Genomic DNA, 19,308 nt, shown 5'->3' with positions numbered 1-19,308 from the left:
CAACAGAATCTTTGGAATTGTCGAATTGTTTGCAGCCTCTTTTCTAGTCTGAGGTGATGACCATCTTTTTTGTATGGTATATTCATGTGGCTTGATGTTTGGCCGGAAAAGACTTGTTCTTTGTGGAGTGAGCTGAGCTAGCTAGATAAAACAGGAGTATCGATGATCAAAACTTTTCGATGTTCCTTGTTTCAGGGGTATGAGAAATTGGCTGAGCTGGTTGAGATATTTCTTCTATGACTCCGATCTGACATTGTACTGCTGGCCATCTTCTCTTGTTGTCTTTGGCACCATATGAATGGTGAATAGTTTTAGGAGCTTGCCAGTGAATGGCGTCCAGTATAAGCTAAGAAACGTTTTGTTTGTAAAGGCCAGGCATTGGCTTGGCTTATCAGGTTTTCATTTTCACTCCAGAGTGATGAAAACAAGATGTGCTGGGTCAGTAGTTTCTGTCTTCTGATTTTTATGAGCAAAGCAAGACAGAAGATCTGCTGTCTACTATGCTTGCCCAAAATTTCCTTTTTGAGAAGGAAGTGCCTGAACGTGGCTTCAGGGCTCAGGGTGTGCACTGTGTTAAAAGCTGTGGACATGGAAAGAGAAAGAAAAGACCCAGTTGCATCATGGTTTGTTTTTTTCAATGCAGGGCTTCTCAGTGGAAGGCCAGGAGAACATCCAAGAGATTCTCTCCAAGAGGCTCTACCTATGTCAGTTCTACATGGCATTATCTGTTCTGAGGACAGGTGAGTGCTAAGTGCTGGGCCTCTCACCTGCTTTTATTGTATCGCATATTTTCTTGCTCCATTCCATCCTGCTCCATCCCATTCCCATTCCATCCCATTCCTGCTCCATCCCATTTCTGCTCCATCCCATTCCTGCTCCATCCCATTCCATCCCATGTCCTTTCCATTAAGGCACCGTGATGGGTGGCCAACAAGTGCTGAGCGTTTTGAGTGCCTTTTGGACGCGCCAAGGAGACAATCAGCCTTTACCTTTGCACAGGAATGTGTACAAATGTGTGGTCTAAATAGAATTTGGTTCTTTCCAAGGACTTGTTTATAACTCCCATCTTGCCCCCAGTCCTTCCTGTTGATCTTTGTGCCTTAGGCAGTGTAGACTGGACACTGTTTTCTGTATTTATTTTTATTGCCCACCCTAACAATTGTCAATGTTTAGGTTCATCAGTTTCCCTTCGTCTTCCCCACCTTCCTCCCAGGTGGCCACTTTGTGTGCAAGCTGTTCGACATCTTCACCGTGTTCAGTGTCGGCCTAGTCTACCTGATGTACCGCACATTCCGGCATGTCTGCATATTCAAGCCCAACACAAGTCGGCCTGCCAATTCCGAGAGGCAAGTTGCATCACGACTGGCACGCCATCCAAAAGTGCCTAGAATGTTATACTATATAGGGCCCCACACGGGCCTTTCCTTCACGACCTGCTGTATTCTTGTATTCTTTCATTTTGTCTTGTGTGCAGTTTATATTATCTCCCCTTGATGTAATGCCTGAAAGGGCTTGTGGGGTAAACTAATAAGTAAACTTGAAGGTGGCTTTCACAATTCAACTTCGGGTAGTGCTTGGTAGGGAAAGAATGGCGCTTGTTTGATGCGATGCCTTCTCAGGGACTGAATGATCTCTCTGATCTGGCCCAGTACACAGTCCTGCCCCCTGATGTGTAGTTAGGACGGGCCCCCCAATAAAGTTTGGCGCCCACTTGCCATTCACTTTTCTTACCTGTGCAGCCTGATACTGCAACAATACAAGGCAAATGGATGGTGAACTTCATTCGAAATTAATGTGGTTTTCACAACTATTGCTTTATTCATAGTGCTGTAAAAAGGCTTAAATATTGCGACCCTTTCCATAGAAGAAGGCTGTGAAGCATTGTTGTTGCTAGAGCCCCCGCACGTGACACACTATAGTTTACTCTAATGTATAGGGCAGCAGGCATGCCAAGGCATCAGTTATTTGTTGCCCCATCCTGGCTGTAAGGATAATTCACACGATTAAATTACTAAATCACATTTCCACCATTCTGTGGCTCTTACTGATGTTTGTTGCCACAATAAAGTAAAAGAGAGAGAGAATGTGGTTGCTAGCATAGAATTCCACAAAATATGCGCAAATCCGCGATCTTTCACGCAGTCGCGGAAAACCGGGTACCCTAGTTGTATAGAGCCTTTTTGGAAGTCTTTAAGGTTGGCTGTCCCTAGTTAACTGCTCATTGGTCAAAATGTAGCCGCAATGGCTGATGATCAAATGAAAGATTCAAGAGTGCTCGCCAATGTTTGGCAGCAGTGCGTGGTGTTATCATGGGAACAACTTCAATGCCTTTTACATCCTAAAACTAGGCAGCCTGCATAAATATTCGGTTGAATAGTAGAGTTTTCAATTCAATCTGAATGTTTGGTATTCAAAATCTTAGAGTATTTGTCTCAAGTGAATAAGCAGATGTCCACGCAGTCACTGTTAAAAACGGCAGTTGCACAGCGATGCAATCGCAGTTAAAACCAGCATTTCCATTGCTCTAAGTTCCAATGAACTATTTTTGCAGAAAATCGATACAGTTGAAATAAGTTTGACTCAGCTTCAATGCCCTCTTTCTTTTTAGTGCACAAGTACTAGATGCCTCGCTAGGGAAAAAGCCATCCTGTCTCTTTGACGAAGCTTTCACCTTCAGAACATTTGATGCGTAATTTACCTTGACAGTGTTTGAAAAATCTCTGGGAAGTATATTCGATTTGCGCTCAATTTTTGGTATCCGAATTCGTTTCACACCTGACATTTTCTTATTTTCGCAGCTCGACAAATTGCTATTTGCTCCAAACCAAAAAACCCACCATTCGCTCAGGCCTGCCTAAGACGCAAAATCTATTCCCGTATTTGCTGCGTGAAAAATTGCCTGCCCCGCCACCATTTCTTGATTGTGCAGCATGGCTGTGAAGCCGGCTTAATAGTCTGAAAAAGAGCTGCTTATTGGCCTGCAAAAGATTAGTACCGCCATGCTATAAGCCTCTATGTTTCTACAAAAAACGTTCTGTTCATGTTGTTTACGGAATGCGTTGACACATTTCGTGTCTTTTGGCGCAACATTTTGCCAGTGTTGGTTGGAAGCATATAAATGCACCATTTCTTTCATCTACAGTCCTCTGGCATGGGTTGATGCTGGCTTCATGGCAGCCGTGATGTAAAAAAATTCAGGGGCACTTTGACGATCTAAAGTACGCGAGGCGACAGCCTTTCCATGCAACTTTGGCTGTTACTGTGAGTTGGATTGGCTAGTCATGACTAATTAGCCATGAACCATGACTGGTCATGATTGGTTAATGACTAACTAGTCATGACTAATTAGTCATGAGTGGTTAGTGGCTACCTAGTCATGATTGGTCAATGACTAACTAGCCATGATTCGTTAATTACTAACTAGTCATAACCAATTAGTCATGATTGGTTTATGGCTAACTAGTCATGACTGGTTAATGACTAGTTCTTAATTAGTTGATGACTAGTTAATGACTAACTATTCATGACTTCTGACTAGTAATGACTAGTTATTACTCACTTCAGATGTAATGGACGGACGGACAGACTCATAGCCGCGGGTATGAGCCATTAAAGGCTTTCACCTTAAAATGCGCAGGTACATCGTCTGCAAGTGGCGTCGCCCCGACACCAAGGACGTCGAAGACTACATGTACGAGCTGTGCTGCCGCTTCCAGCAGATCTCAAGTGTCACCAGCCAGGACGACATCATCGAGGTGGTGCCCCTGGAGGTGATCAACGACGACGACACCTTCGCCAAGTACATCCGCGACTCCAACAACAAGTGAGTGCTGCAATCTTGTGTGCAAGTTGATAAGCATGTTGCGTTAGAAACATGCCTTGACATTAGTGCCGCATGACAGACATCTTCATACGCATGGTCAGTTTGTGTGTTCAGGGTTCTTCCTAGTAGTTCATTTTGGGTTCCTCGAGCCCCATAATTCATGCAGGCCTCAACAACCCACCTTTCCTCTCTCCAGTTTGTTCTTGGACTAATCAAACTTAAATTGCTTATACAATATGTGGTTTCATTGTTTTGGTTGTTAGTCATTAACAGAAGTTGAATCATTTTTGGGCGACTATGCATCTTCATAGTTTCCTGTGGCTGAAAAAGAAAAATTCAGGACCCCTGGTTTATGTCATTACCATGGTATCAAGCTGTACTAAGGAAAGAGAATTTTATCACAACACTTTCATGGCAGAGTAGGTGCCACTTCAGAGAGCAGGATTTTACCTAAGTTCAGTTGCAATGGGTGAAGTTCTGTTTTGGCCTCACTGTATTTTTCGCGAGTCATGAAGTTTTCTTCACCTCTGTCTGCTGGTCGCTTCTTTATAATTTGTAATGTAACATTTGTCCACGCACTTTTGGTTGCCTCACAAAGAAATATGGGAAGTGTTAGAAGTAGTAGTATGTTGTTCATTTATTGCACTGGGCTTTGTTGCCATCACTAAGTGAACTGGTGCACAGCTTGGTTGCATTTGACTTAGTTCATTGTAATAGCAAGAGATATCATCACAAAGGCACGATGTGTATCAGCAGCCCTTCTGTTGCATTGTCTCGGAGGGAATGTGCCTTCTAGGTAACTTGCTAGTTGTGATAATTTCTTTCAAAGCTTTTATATTTTCTTCATTCTTTAATAAACCCAGTTGATAGTCAGCGCTTGTTCATGTTCTGCCTTCATCTTTCGTGTAGCCTTTGGTGTGCTGTGGGCAATAATGAAAAAGATAGTTTTCCTTACGTAGGAATGGTTTGCCATCGGCTGAATTGAGTGGTTGCAATATCTTGCTTATAGGTCACACTTTGTTAGAAGTATTTTTTTTTCTTGTCAATGTTTGATGTATCACTCCTCTGTCTCCATGTTTTCATTTTCAACTTTCTTCATGATGCCAAGGCTGGGACGGGCCCAAGTCACACACCTAAAGAAGATTAAAGCCTTCGCCCAGAACAGGTATGTGTTTTTCTGTCACCTTACTGACCTGGGTGTACTTACATTGAAGCATGTGCAGTGAAACCTCGTTGCAGCGAACTGATAAAAAATCATAAAATAGTTCGATAGAGCCGAAATTCCTAATATAAAATTTTTCCAAAAACTCGCACTGGAGACGCTAAATTTAAATCAGCAAAAGAATGGCAACTAGGAGAGACGTCTTCCATAGTTTTAGCGGCATTTCAGAGCTGCTCGTGATGATTGCGGAGGCCACAAAAAAACAAGCAGCAGCGGCAGGTTAGTTGCCAGGTAGGGCGGCTTCCTCACATTACAGCGGCGTTACGTAAAAAATCTGACTCTGGGACGAACGCTTTTGCTGTTTTCACCACCTTCTCTCCATGGCAGCCAACGTGAGCAGAGGATAGCTGCCGGAAAGCTACAACAACCGACCATTTCACGGGTTCTGGGGCACTATCGACGAGGGCACGAGCCGCAAACGAGTGCTGGCCACCTGGCTACCAGCTGTTCACGTGGGATTATCTTCTGAGGCGCTGTTGGCAAATGCGAGATAAAGTGGGAACCGTGGTGCGAACGCTTGCTGCTCCATCACACGTCACTCATGTACTAAGGCAAAGCCTACCTCCTGCTAACCTGGCATCATGCTCACCAAATATGAAAAGGCCAGCTGAATAGGAGCACAATAAAATTTAATCAAATCTAAAACTTCACAATGTCGCATTTTGTCCCACCCCCTGGGGCAAAAAGAGACTGGGCATGAGGCTAAATGAGACACCTCTCCAAAACTACCATATTGCTCATCCCTGCTGTGAATACACGCGAATTTGGCTCCATGAACGTTTAGACAATCTTTGCGAGCCACTTTGAATGACTGACGTTGTACTAAAACCGAACCAGGCACTGTTCTGTTCCATGGCCCACTATTAAAAATCCCCTGTTCCCCTTGGTTTCTGTGGCTGTTGGCTTCTGTCATATTTATAACGAGCCCCTCATTCCCCTTTCCTTGTTTGCTTAATTGCTTAGCGAGGGCCTCGGTTCTGGCAGCCTTGACGCCATAGGTAGCATAAGAGGGTTCTCACACAGCTTCCACCCTCTCCGTTCGATGACGTTCTACGTCACACCTGCGGTAACTCAGGACGTTCTACGTCCGCCGCTTAGGAACGTGGGTGGCGCTGATGAACACTCTCAAGGTTAGGTTACTTGTAAACATAAATACTCCCGAAAGCAGAAGGTTTGACAGCCGTCGCCGTAGCTCAGCGGTAGAGCACCGGACGCGTAATTTGGAGGTCGTGGGTTCGGATCCCACCGGCGGCATGTGGTTGTTTTTTCTTCTGCTTTTCTAATCAATTAGCTTTAAGCGATAACATATTCAGTAATATTCTAAAGTGATCAACACCACAAAAAATAAGTAAATAAAAAAAAAAATCCCCTGTGCTCCTTGGTTTCTGTGGCTGTTGGCTTCTGTCATATTTATAATGAGCCCCTCATTTCCCTTTCCTTGTTTGCTTACACTCAACACAGTTCTACTGCCGCACTCTGCGTGTAGCCTGGCTATGCGATATTATTGAATTTCCTGCCTCCATTGAAACTCTTCCGTTTTAGTGTAGGCAAGGACAGAGGGCTTGATTCGCTGAAACCGCCTGGTCTGATCCGCCTTGAAATGAAGGAGCTGTCGTCCTGCCCTGATTGCAGCTAAATGAAACTTTCTGTCGTTTGCTGGTGTGACCTCTGTTATCTTGCTCTTGCTATTCATCTCTCTGCATACACGAACGCTTGGCATTATGTACTAGCTGAATCCCACAGCTGTGGCATTTGTCACTTGCACGTTTCCTCACGAGGCCAAGCACCCATATGTTTTTTGTGGTATGCTGCTGTTACCATGTGAGCAATCTTTACCAATGGTACGGTGTCGGTAATAAAGAAAGCCTCTTTAATGGTACTAGTAGCAGTAACAGTATACAGTAAAACCTCGTTAAAACGTACCCGCTTAAACAGTACTTTCGTTTTAAAAGTAGTGAAGTCAAGTCCCCGACTGAGCACCCATTGAACATAATGCATTTTGCATCCGCATAAACCGTACCAGCTTATCGCGGTCGTATCGGTTAGCACGTACCATTTTCACTTTTCGTCGCGCTCGCGCGTGACGAATTCACGCCGGTAGCACCGACCCAAAGGACGGTTCTAATGACAAATTGGCGCCAAAGTTGGTAATCATACAACTAGCGCCATCTTTGGGGGTTTTATTGCGGCGGCAGCAATAACTACCCGTGGCCTCCGCGACGGTGAGCCGCCGGAGCCGATCGCGGAGGCCATAATTCGGAAAATCGGATAACTCGACGCGCACGCGAGGTCCCTACAATTATACATAAGAGTCTATGGGGCGAAACTCTCGTTAATTCGAACAAATTTTGTCGTGCGTCGGTTAATTCGACTTCACTCCGCAGCCCGCAAAGCCGGTGCGCCGAGAGCAAAAAGAAAAAAATACTGCCACGAGCGGCGCTACTGTACTGCTCATAGGCGATCGGTATGGTCATCGTCATCAGCAGCGTGAGAAAGGGCGGTTAGCGGCGGCCGAAGCAGCTGGCGTCTTTTTTTTTTTGTGCTTTGTTGTGTCGCAGCAGTCGTGCGCTGCTTGTTGCTGTTTTGTTGCGACTGAGAGAAGGGTGAAAGGAAATTGCACCCTGCCTACTGGCTCAGCCGAGCCACCACCGCTGCCTAGTGCAGATAGAGGAGAGTTAAAAGATCAGAGGAAAGATAAAGAGAAAAGATAAGACGCGTGTCGCAGCAACAACCGCGAAGCCGACGCTGGCTGAAAGAACAGATAAGCGGCCAAAGCCGCGCCCGCTTCACCTCCTCCCCGCGCTACTTTCGAGTGGGTAGCGCGCAGTGCCTGCGCGCCGGACAGTGATGAGGACGACGTGGAAAGTGAGGGTGATTTGGGCCCAACAGTGGCAGAGGCTGCGCGCGCTGTAAACGTGATGCGGCTGTTCGCTGAAAAAAGGGGACTGGCCGAGAAGCTGGCTCGCGGCCTAAATGAGTTTGAGGCTGCTGTTGTCGCTGCCAGAACACCGCGGCGTCAAACGAAGATTGCCGACTTTTTCAGTGCAAAATAAAGGCTGCATGTTTTTTTTTCCTTCTTTCAACTACTACTGATCTCTGGTTTTGTTTTTTGGTAGGTAAGTGGGCGATTTTATGCTACTCCTGTTAAGCCGTACTACCGTTTAGTACGTACTTTTTCCGGGTTCCGGCCAACTACGGTTTAACGAGGTTTCACTGTATTATGGTAGTGAATGTAGAGTATTTACAACAGCCTTGCAGAGTGTCCAGCAGTTGCTGCATCGTAAGTGTGTTGTTTTGCCAACAACTTTTCCAGCATTGCTCGTTGGTCTGTGGTACGTAAGCCTCATTAGCAGTGACAGCCCTTGGGACAAAGTTGCGTCGCTCAAGACTGTCGTTGCTTTTCTTTGTTGATCCGTGCAGTGACTTGTACGAAGAAAGGCAGAGCAGCCTGCGGAAAGAGTGTCTGCAGCACTGGAAGGTGCGTAACCTCTGCTTGCCTTAGCTGTCTTGCAGTGTAAAAGGCTGCTCGGGTGGTATGTGGCCACTGTGCAGCGCTACCCGAGCAAGAATGAAAGGCACCGCTCATGCATGGAACTGTGTGCAAGAGGCATCAAAAATGCAGATGTTGTGTGAAGGAAGCAAAGGTTGCTGTGACCGCATCACTGTCGGCGGGAACCCGAGCCATGCTGCTGCACTGTAAACAGAAAGCAGTGAAAAAACACCCTTTTTTAAAAGGGTGTGTGCACTAGAGGACAGCTTAATCCCTTTTTACTCCCATATAAGTGTATTCTTGTTTAAAGGTGCACTGAAGAGGAATCTGAACTTGTCTTTTTGCCGCGGGAACTCGATCTACACGTTCCTAGCATTCTTAGAAACTGCGACTTATTGCCCTGTATGGCCGATTTTCCTAATTAAATCGAATTAACGTCCGGCTCCCGCCCTTTTTTTTTAATTCTGCCTCGTACGATGGGCGGAGTCGACCAACGCGTGAAGTTCCTTTCACCCAGCTCCGTGGAGGCTTTGCTTGCACTTTATTTTGTTTTTTAGGTTTCCATGAATAAATAGTTTCATTCGCAGATAATATAGCCGCAAAATAAGCCCGCAGAAATAAAAATACGCGCGGACTATTTGCTACTACGGACTACTACGTATTACTCCGCCGATGGCAGAGCGGCAAGCCGCCACGGGACTGGCTGAAAGGCACTCCACACGTTGGTCGACTCCGCCCACCGTACGAGGGAGAATTAAAAAAAAAAGGGCGGGAGCCGGACGTTAATTCGATTTAATTTGGGAATTCGGCCATACAGGGCAATAAGTCACAGTTTTTAAGAATGCTAGGAACGTGTAGATTGAGTTCCCGCGGCAAAAAGACAAGTTCAGATTCCTCTTCAGTGCACCCTTAAGGTATTGAGAATGGATGAGGGAGGGATCGAAAGGAGGCAGACAGAAGGAGGCACCTTAGTGCAGGACTTCGATCAGGTTTGACCACCCGTGTTTTTTTTACAGGGACATTGAGGAATACTCCATCAACATTTTACTTTCAGTAAAAATTATTTGTATTGCTCTTCGTGGCTATGTTGATGTTTGGCAGCAAAATACGCATTTATTGCTAAGAAAATCAGATTTAAGGATGTGTTTTTTTTTTCTTCTGCTTGTTTCAAATTTGTAACATTGAGGTAGAACAGGACTGCTTGATCGTTGGCTCAAAGTCACTAGTAGTGCGGCCTAGTCCCTGGAAGAAGAGTGAAAAAAAAAAATGCCATTTTGACATTGCCGCAGTTTCCTTGCGAAAATGGCTGGTGGCAGTGATAACTGTGTTTAATTCTTTTGACTTTTTATAGCATATGAAACCTCTGTTTTCAGTGAGAGTGCCCTTCTTGTCGTTAGAGCGTGGTAATCTGTCAATACAGGCCAACTTCAGTCGGTTCTCGTCAACTGAGGTGCTCTACACAGAAAAAAGGATTACTTGGCTTTACCACTTCTATTGCACAGTGACACCAGGAGGTTTGAAATGCAGTTCACTCATGATAATTAAAACTCTGATGATTTACACTTTCAGTTAAATGAGAGAAATACAAAAATTTTTGACTGGCGAGACATATTTTCTGTGCATTTTAGAGGCGCTTATCTCAAACTATGCTTTTGCCTGTTCTAAACATTTTGTCTCTCTCCAATGTTTCTGGCACACGATAGAGGGGCGGTGGCTGAGGTAGGATACGTCAGGTTTGATGGCACTGCATCAGCTGCAAATTTGCCTCTTGCTATAGTGCAACCACATTTAAGGGTGGATGAGGGTCTTGAAAACTTTTTTTTTTTCTTTGTTAACATATCTTTCTGAAACTTAGCACCTGGGTGTATCATTGAATGCTGATTTCGAATATGCATTTAGATTTCAAATATTTCAGCTGGAAGGAAATATATGGCAAAATAAAATATCCTAATTAGGTCATTTCTTACGGGCATTTTTAGTAATTTATCAGTTAAATAAACATTTTTAAAGAATAAGCAAACATTTGTAAAAGCCCAAAGCACATCCTAAAGCTAACAGAATGTCTACAAACTAATTTTGTTGATCATAAATAAACAACAAAGTTGGAAAGGAAAAATGACGTGGCAGTAATTAGCCCACACTTGGCCTAATTGCTCATATATCATGTTTAAAGGAAAAAATAAAGCTTTAGGATGTGCTTTGGGCCTTTGCAAATGTCTGCTTTTCTTAAAAAATCATTCTTTAACTCATAAATTACTATAAAGGCCCGTAAGAAATTACCTAATTTGAATGTTATTTTGCGATAAATTTTCTTCCAGGTGAGATATTTGAAATCTAAATGCATATTTGAAATCAGCCTTCTATGATACACCTGTGTGCTAAGTTTGAACAAGTTATGGCAAAAAATAAAAAACAAGTTTTCAAGACCCTCATTCCCCCTTAAAGTTGAAGGGGTTTCTGAAGAGGGTCAGCCTTGAGGCGTGGCCAACACAGCAAGTGATGATCTAATTATCCCTCCTGAAAGCTGAATTGCACGGTACATCACTGCCCGTTCAAGCTTCGACATGGCCGCAACAACAGCAGGCGTGTGAAGGCAGTCCGAGGGCCCCTGTTGCGACTTAGTTTTGTTTTCCAAGCTTTGCTACCAGCCTGCTGCAACACCAACCAGGCCCTGCAGCAATTCGTTTTGAATACTGATTGGCAAGATGCCGATTCAGAATTGGCTGGGATGCATGCGTGTACGTTTTGCTTTTTCGTTGCCGCTTTTGCAATGACTGCCTCCTATTGGTTTTTTGAATTTGATTTAACTGTCTCTTTTTTTTACCACTGCAGTCTTCTCATGGAAAGAAGCTTCTGGAAGCTGGAGTTGGGTGAGTGGTTTCTAGGTGGATGGTGAGAGAAGGCTTGTAGGTGGGAGACGCATTTTTGCAGTTGGATGCCCAGAGGTGCCCCCACTGGCGGTTTAAGGTTTGCTTCACACACAAACACACACACTCTATCTCTCTCTCTCTCTCTCTCTCCCTCTCTCTCTCTCTCTCTCTCTCTCCTCTCTCTCTCTCTCTCCAGAAAAGGGCTTTTTACCAGCAGTCTATTCCTAAAGCAGACAAATGTATATCTCCCACCTGCAAGCCTTGACCTGTCCACCTTGGACCACCCGTCTCCACCTTTCTAAAGACCTGCACTTTTCATAATCAGTCTCGGATCATATTTAGAAAACAGTTTCTGGTGATTGAAGCAAAATCTGTGGTCACTTGGAGTATGAATTAATGAGTGTCTGTACTTAATACCTCAAGTTTGAAGCAAGGCGGTATTTTCACCACGAAGTACTTGCAGCATCTGGTCAGTGTCTAGGAGCACATTGAGAAGCGTTGTGTTCTTCCTCTCTTTGTTTTGTTGGACTCGTTCCAGTATACATATATGCCTTCCTGCCGTCAGTAAAATTCAGGTGCAAGTTAGTGTGTCAACTTCCCCTATGTGTGTCAAACTTCCTCATCTTCTTGTGTGCTCATGTTTTCATCAAATTGTCCAGGAGGCTGCGGTTCTTAGTTAGGTTGATTCGAATGAAAAGTGAGGACAGGCGAAGGAAGATCAAGATTTGAAAAAAGTGAAGATTTGAAGATTGGGTATCGGCTGCAACAGGTGGACCTCAAGCATTAATGCCTGGTTGCCATGATTGCTGGCCGCTGGAATTTCAGTTTCATCATAAATTCTAGTGTTCGTGTAATGTGTTCACGCATCTACCTCAATATTCAGGGATTGTAAATGATGAACGCTGAATGCTATCCGTAACTGATAATGTTGAGCCTCGTTGAACTCGTGCTCTGCCATTGATCTCCCGAGCTGGGAACAGCAGATCATCCCACGTGATGTTTTTCTTGCCTTTTCTCTGCATATGACCTTTGTAGGTTCCAGACCAGGCACGGTCGGAGCCCAAACGACAGGCACCTGAAGCAAAGCTTAAGGAGCTCACCAAGGTGGGACTTGGGACGTCTTATTTCTGCACCTTGCACTAGTACTATGCCAAGTGATTAAGAGATGGTGACATAGTTTTTAGTCTAGTTTAGTTTACTTTAGAATGGTCTCCCTATCCATACTCCTGAGAGGCTACCTCAGATGACGAGGTAAAGTGCAGAAAATAAGACAGAGATACAAGCAAGGTGGTAGTGCATTGTAGCAAGGCAGCGCTACATGTGCACACACAGCGAATGCAAATGCGAAAACACTCCGGAGCATCTATAGGACTTAAATGAATCCACTGTCTTGTAGAAACAGCAAAAGTACCTTCACTGCATTGAGTAGAAACAGTGCGAATTCTGACTGGGAGGAAGGAAGACACGCAAGGACAAGAGCTGTAAGGAAAGCATTGCATGCAATGCTGAGGTGGCACTCGCCCAGTGCCCAAGAACATTGGTTAAAATCAGGCTGGAATCGCTGTGTGAACACCATGGTCTTGTGTTCCCTTCTTTCTGTGTTCATTCAAAAGTCCAATTGGCCGAGAGGGTTCACACTCTTAAGTGTGGCCCGCGTGGAGTGTTTTTTGCCCGTGAAATCGCGTCGCGCACCCGACGCCCGCGCTGGCGTCGACAAATTCATTCCCACATAGTCAGCAGCCGAGCGGCGCGCGCTACAAGCACGTTACAGGATGCGTTGACAAGATGGCAGCGCTGTGCTCGCCCGCTTCGACATAAATACGTGTCGCCGCTGGATTCTTCGACGCGATAGCTTGCTCAAATGGTAGCGGTTCGTTTTTATTTCGCACAGCTCGCCCACGTGTAAAGATATAATCGATAACTAGCCCGTTTTTCAGATAATTTGGTGATTTTCAAGCTCTTAGGCCTAACTAAATGCCGTGTGTTTACCTCACAAGAACGACACCTGGCGAAGCAGTTGTCTTGCTTTCAGTCAGTTGTTACATTTTCATCAATTTGCAGTTTTTCTTCTTGGAACGAAAAAAGGCTCGCAATGCATCCACCCTAGTCATCAGCAATTACGGATGAAAATTTCTTCAACACAGCGTTGATGTGCTTTGGCGTCCTGTCACTGGATGGCGCTACCGTTTATGCGTTCCCCAGAGGGGCGCTACTGCACGGCCAGCTAAAAGCGACTCCTCTGAAAGACAACATGCTGCTCGGCCATTTCGGCCGAGAAACCCGAAACCCAAGCCTCGGTACCCTCGGAGCACCAAACACCCGTCTTTCCGGGAAGCGCGACGCAGTTTTGTGGGTCAAGCTACCGTGCCATCTCAAGCTCAAGCTCGCGAGCGCGTCTCTTTCGGCTGGCGTGGCTCTGTCCTGAATCATGTGACGCCCGCTCCGGCTCTCATTGGCCTTCTGTCGCTGCCCTCTCCCGGCATCGGCGCGGCGTCGACATTGTTTTCTGTCCTACCAGAACCCAACGATTTGGCAAAAACGCCCTCTCTGGCGGCGAAAAAACGCTCTGGTGCTGACGACGCCGACGAATCGCCCAGAAAATGCTCCATGCGGGCCACGCTTTAGGTCTTTTTAAAGCAGTGTGAAAAAGATGAAGTGAACTAGGGACACTTGAGGTGGTATGTATCAGAGTCTGTGCCTTTGTTGACACAAAGTAGTGAGACACGAGAGGCTCAGACTATGCACACTCATCTGAGGTGCTCAAAACTTTATCTGATGGTTGTGATGGCAGGTTGATCCAGATGACAGTAATAAAGCTTGAAGGGATACATATGTACTATTAGCACGAGAAAAAAGTAAACCACAGACACAACTCTAAAGTGTTATTGGTTAATACTGCAGGAAGAAAGTGGCGAATGTGGTAAGTACGATCTACCATGCTTAATGTCTACTCTCAGAGTAAACCTTTACTGCTATGCTGTATATCAAGGGGGTGTTCAGAGCACTTCAGTAAGTATGTTCACTTTCAGCTCTCCATTTAAGCTGATCCGATGACCCGCTAGTCAGCATTCAGCATTTTTAAAAAAAAATTACTGTTTTTTATGCCCACTGATCTTTGTTAGAATGTTGTGACGGCAACTTTTTCGGTCTTCTCTCTTCTCAACCTTGCTCTTTCAGAACGAACTTTCCTACTTTGACAAGCGGCCTGACGAGTTAAAACCCAAGTTCCTCGATGGCATCAAGAGCATCTACGACTACCGGTGTGTTGTGTGCGGTGAATGGAAGCCTAACCTTCAGGACAACAAATTTTTCTTCCTCAGTGTAGGGGTGAGTTGGAGCTATCTGGCCACACTGTCTACTTTTGAAATGTCAAGGACCGTAGCGGTGGCCTAGTGGTCTGAGCATCCGCCTGGCATGCAGGAGGTGCAGGGTTCGATTCCCCGTGCCGCCGGGTACCCACCGGTGATAAAATGGGTACAAGCTTCCCCTGCCTGGTGATCGGCTTCTTTAGGGTGAAATGCTTGGGAGTAGTCAAAAGCACCTTGTGCTATGGCGCTCTCTGGCCACAGATGCCCCTTCCAGCATCAGAAATCCATCATCATCATACCTTTGTGTCAAAACTGTTAGGGTGCCTCTTTTGTCTGTCTAGCACCAGAGGGACAGTGGCATATTTGCACCTGCTGTAATTCCACGGTTGTTGCATTCGTCTCATGGCTATAAAAAGGATGTTGCGTGCAACTTATCTACATATTTTTATTTCTGTGTTAAGGATTTGTAGCATGCTGCTCATATCCATGATGTGTTGCTGAATCTCAACATTTACCAGCCGCGGAGGATCGCTGGCTTTGACATTTGTCTGCTGGTCCTAAGGTGATAAGGTTGAATCTGAGCCACAGCGGCTGCAATTCGATGGAGGTAAAATGCAAACATGCCCATGTGCTATGTGATGCTGGGGCATGTTGGTTGTCCGAACCCGTTGTGCACTGCTTTCAGACGCTGACTGGCATGCCGCTTAGTGATGACTTGAATTTGGAATCGGATGGAAAGGCCGAATTGCCTCAAACACCTTGCAGAGGAAAGTTGCCCATTTTCAGCGCTAGTAAACATGCATACTGGGTAATGTACGTGCACAAGAGACATATTGCAGTGATGTGCGATGTCAGTGCGTGAAGAACCCCATGTAGTCGAAATTTCCGGAGCCCTTCACTACGGCATCTCTCATAGCCTGAGTCGCTTTGGGACGTTAAACCCCTCATAAACTCATAGCTGCACGATAGAGTTTCTCTTAGGCAAGCAGTCTGACCATCACTGTGGTGCTGTTGTGATGGCCTTCATCAAAAAGGTCCTGAGTTGACTTATTGGCCATAGGGAACAGGTTTATCGGGTGAACTTGAGCCATGAGAGGCACAATGCAACTCCCTTGAGTGCGCATGTACCAGCTGTTGTCATGCAACAAATGTTGTCCTTTGACTCAGGGAAGGTTACAAAGCTCATGAGTGTGGTTTTTTTTTAGATGATTTTCTTGAGCTAACGTGTGCCTGCAGTCAAAAGTTTACGGAACACGATATTAGCAAAGAGCTATAGTTTCACCACCATCTTTGTGCTCAGCCGTGACTAAATATGCACAGACGTGCAAATTGCACTGTGCACCATGGAATATTAAGCAGTGTGCCCCGTATGCAAATAGACAATTTCTGTACGGAAGTCGCATCCAACAAACTTGTGACTGCGGGCCTCTGATGAAGAAAAGCCGCCGCATTGAACAAGTGCATCTCTGCATGAGTGTTGACGTAGGTGCGTTTTGTTGTGAATCCACTCCACAGTAAAAGCTCGTTATTTCGGCCCTAATTAATTCAAAAATCCGGATAATTCGAACTGCTGGCAGGGCCCCAGCCACCGTCCATGTAGGTCTATGGCGTTGGACACTCAGCAATTCAGATGTTACAGATCTCGCACCAGTTAATTCAAACGGCTGTCCGAAGGAAGGCTGCACTTAGGAATGACCGGTATGACAAGTGGTCATCAGAATAGCGTTCTCAAACCTGATATTCATGCTAGAGAGTAGTCCACGCACCTCTGATAGCCAGAAAGGAGCGTTTAGACTTTCTAGAGGTCTCTAGAGGTTTAGAGGTCTTTTTTTTTTTTTTACACTATGCCAATTTTACTGTGACTTTGTGTTGTAGATCTAGTTGGTTAGTAGCAGTAGCATTACGAAGCATGTCTCGTGTCACTGCCATCAGCAGTGTTAACACAAACTTCCACTTCCAGCGAAAGCACGTGTACCAGTGGACCGGCATTCCAACAGACCAGTGGAAGAAAATGTCGGAAAACCTGGAACTTCCGGCAGACACACTCTTCTATGGCGAGATGGTGCAAGAATTCGCGGGGGAGGCAAGTATCTGCACCGTGGAGTTCAGACGATACATTCGAACCCGGATGTATTTAACTCGAAGGGGAATCTCGAAATAGTTTGGTATACCGATAATTTAGTATATATAAAAGTGACAACAGATAAGTTTATCTGTACCTTGCAAGCAAGAGTACATTGCACCCGCGCTGGTGACACACTTCTTGTAGTGGCATGCTGCCGCTAGTGTGTTGTAGTGCACTGCTTGCTAGGTGTTGGTAGGTGTAACCTGCCCCGTGCCAATGCCGTAGTGGATGGTTCTTTAGAACTAGCCACTGCCTGTCATAAGATGTACAGTCCTGCTACCAGTACACTACAAATGGAATAATCACTCATTAAAATTAAGTTACAGTTGGCTTCTGCAACGCCTCCAGCAGCGAAGCACGCCGGATGAGGGCCGTCGCTAGGCTTTAATTTGGTTAGCATCAGCACATAACAGCGATGGGACTTGGCAGATATGTGTCAGAATAAGATCAGATTAAAGGGACACTGAGGAGAAATTGAAGTTGGCTTGTATCGACAGAATACCAGCTCCTGATTACAAAAACGCCACTCATACTGACAACAAAGCTCCTGTAACATAGAAAAGAGCAAGAACCCAAAGACAGGTATCGCCGCCACAGGCCAAACTCGCAAGTACAAGCGTGATGACGTCATAGGACAAAACAGTGTTGCTAGAACCAATAGTTCTAGTAACGAACGCTGGCAGAACGCCGGTGCAAACGTAATCGAAGCGACTGTAGCGACGGCCGCAATAGCCGATAGATGCCTTCAACGTGCAGCCGGCAGTAGCTTTCTTTTCGGCTGCTGCTAGGCCGCACTGCTGGCCGCCAGAAATCACGGAGTCTGCATTATGTCATGTTCACGTCATGTTTCACGTCACTTAGTCCTGTGTCGTCATAAGAGAGTATGAAGTTTGAATCAGAGCGGCGGGAAAAACTTTTTCAACTTCGAATCCAAATTTCTTGGAAATAAATGCATCTTTCGCTGCCGGCCAAGTGGCAACAAAGCCATGAAATGCCGAACTATCGGATTTTACTTTAAAAGAAAATATCACTAGAGCTCTCCTCACTGTCCCTTTAAGATCAGAGGCCACCCTCGAGCACACCCTGTGTCCACCTCGTCGCCACCTGGTTTCACAGCGCTAGCACTAGCAGCAGGTGCCCAGGGTCACACAGCTGACCTGTTTTCACACGCAGAGTGATGGAAGAGGGCCATTAGGATGAATACCACTGGCAGAGGCACGGGGCACAGTTCGATATATCAAATGACTGGCAAAAATGTAGTTCAATATATATCGGGCTACTTTCCTATACTTTTGCACACGATTTGCAAGGGGATAATCAGTGTGTTGTTAGGACAGTGTGGCGGCGGAGGGTCTAGTTCCGGGTGATGTCAAGAGAGGGCACTAGTGGATCGCCAAGTCATCATCATCATCATCATTAGGCGGAGCGGTGGGGAGAAGTGCAATAAAGGTTGTTGGCGTGGAGCCCGTGTGTTTGGGAGTTGTGCGAGTGTGTCACCGCCGAAGCGTGACAGTGTTTATTATAGCCAGTAATTCGAATTATCTGGGTTCATTATATATATCCACCTCATTATAAATATCATTATAAATATCCGGGCTTGGCTGTACTGTACAGTAGTGCCTGATTCTCTGAGGGTAGCTTTCTGGCTTTTGAATATCACCCAGTGCTCTGCAGAATGATTGCACCGACAGTTTAGCCTTCCAGGGAGTTGATTGATGGTAATATACTGTATTGCGGGCAGATTTAGTAGCATAAAAATGTATAGTAAGTGATGAATAGGGATGCTTATCTTTACTGCCGCCAGATGCTGTAAGGTTGCAGTAAACTCCATTCCAGTAAATATACTTGCAAGACTATCTTGCTGCTTTGGGTTCCCCTCCCAGTACTGTGTGCACTTTTATTTGGTTATGAGATATGAATTTAGTCTTTATTTTGTACTGACACTAGTGTGCACGCGTGATGTTATCTGGAATGGCAGGATATGATAATTTCTATTTGTCAACCGGGTGTAGATTTATGGGTAAATCTTGGAAGTGGAAGGGGTAGTCGTGGGGCAGCTGCAGTCCTGTTTTGCACAGTCAATTCAAATCAGTGTAATGTGGTGGTAATGACTGCTGCCAAAAAAAAAAAAAAAACATTTTGGAACTGGTGAGTTAATGTTGCAACTCTTTTTTTTTTTTTTTGAAAAACCAGGGTAGGCAGCAAAAGAGGTTCAACACAATCCACATTATCGACGCACTCGTTTTGGGCAAGGTGTCTGTCAAGGACATGCACTATGAACTGAGGTAGGTGCTTCAAATTGTATTTACATGCATTCCTCATCATCAGAATTATACCATCAGTAACATTGAAGCCCTGCAAAACCGTGCTGCGCGATTCATCTTTTCTGATTATTCATGTTACACCAGCGTCACCTCATTGAAGACTAAAGCCGAGTTAGATAACTTCCCATCTTAAGATAACTTAGATA

The 19,308-nt window shown here is 45.3% G+C and overlaps 1 protein-coding gene across 2 annotated transcripts in view; it reads left to right on the top strand.

The window, feature by feature from the left end:
- Cmtr1 (Cap methyltransferase 1) overlaps nt 1–19,308 on the top strand; it is a 57,029-nt gene that overhangs the window by 27,047 nt on the left and 10,674 nt on the right. For both annotated transcript variants that reach the window (XM_089556428.1, XM_089556427.1), the window contains 9 exons: nt 644–740; nt 1,214–1,346; nt 3,638–3,823; nt 4,932–4,988; nt 8,466–8,523; nt 12,441–12,509; nt 14,583–14,732; nt 16,674–16,796; nt 19,032–19,123. In XM_089556428.1, coding sequence (XP_089412554.1) covers nt 644–740; nt 1,214–1,346; nt 3,638–3,823; nt 4,932–4,988; nt 8,466–8,523; nt 12,441–12,509; nt 14,583–14,732; nt 16,674–16,796; nt 19,032–19,123 — 965 coding nt within the window. The remainder of the gene's footprint in view (nt 1–643; nt 741–1,213; nt 1,347–3,637; nt 3,824–4,931; nt 4,989–8,465; nt 8,524–12,440; nt 12,510–14,582; nt 14,733–16,673; nt 16,797–19,031; nt 19,124–19,308) is intronic.

The sequence above is a fragment of the Amblyomma mixtum genome, chromosome 8 (genome assembly GCF_055824585.1).
Source record: "Amblyomma mixtum isolate Tamu chromosome 8, ASM5582458v1, whole genome shotgun sequence".
NCBI classification, from domain to species: domain Eukaryota; kingdom Metazoa; phylum Arthropoda; class Arachnida; order Ixodida; family Ixodidae; genus Amblyomma; species Amblyomma mixtum.
The sequence above is the reverse complement of the archived record's forward strand: the minus strand, read 5'-3'. Positions and strand labels throughout refer to the sequence as shown.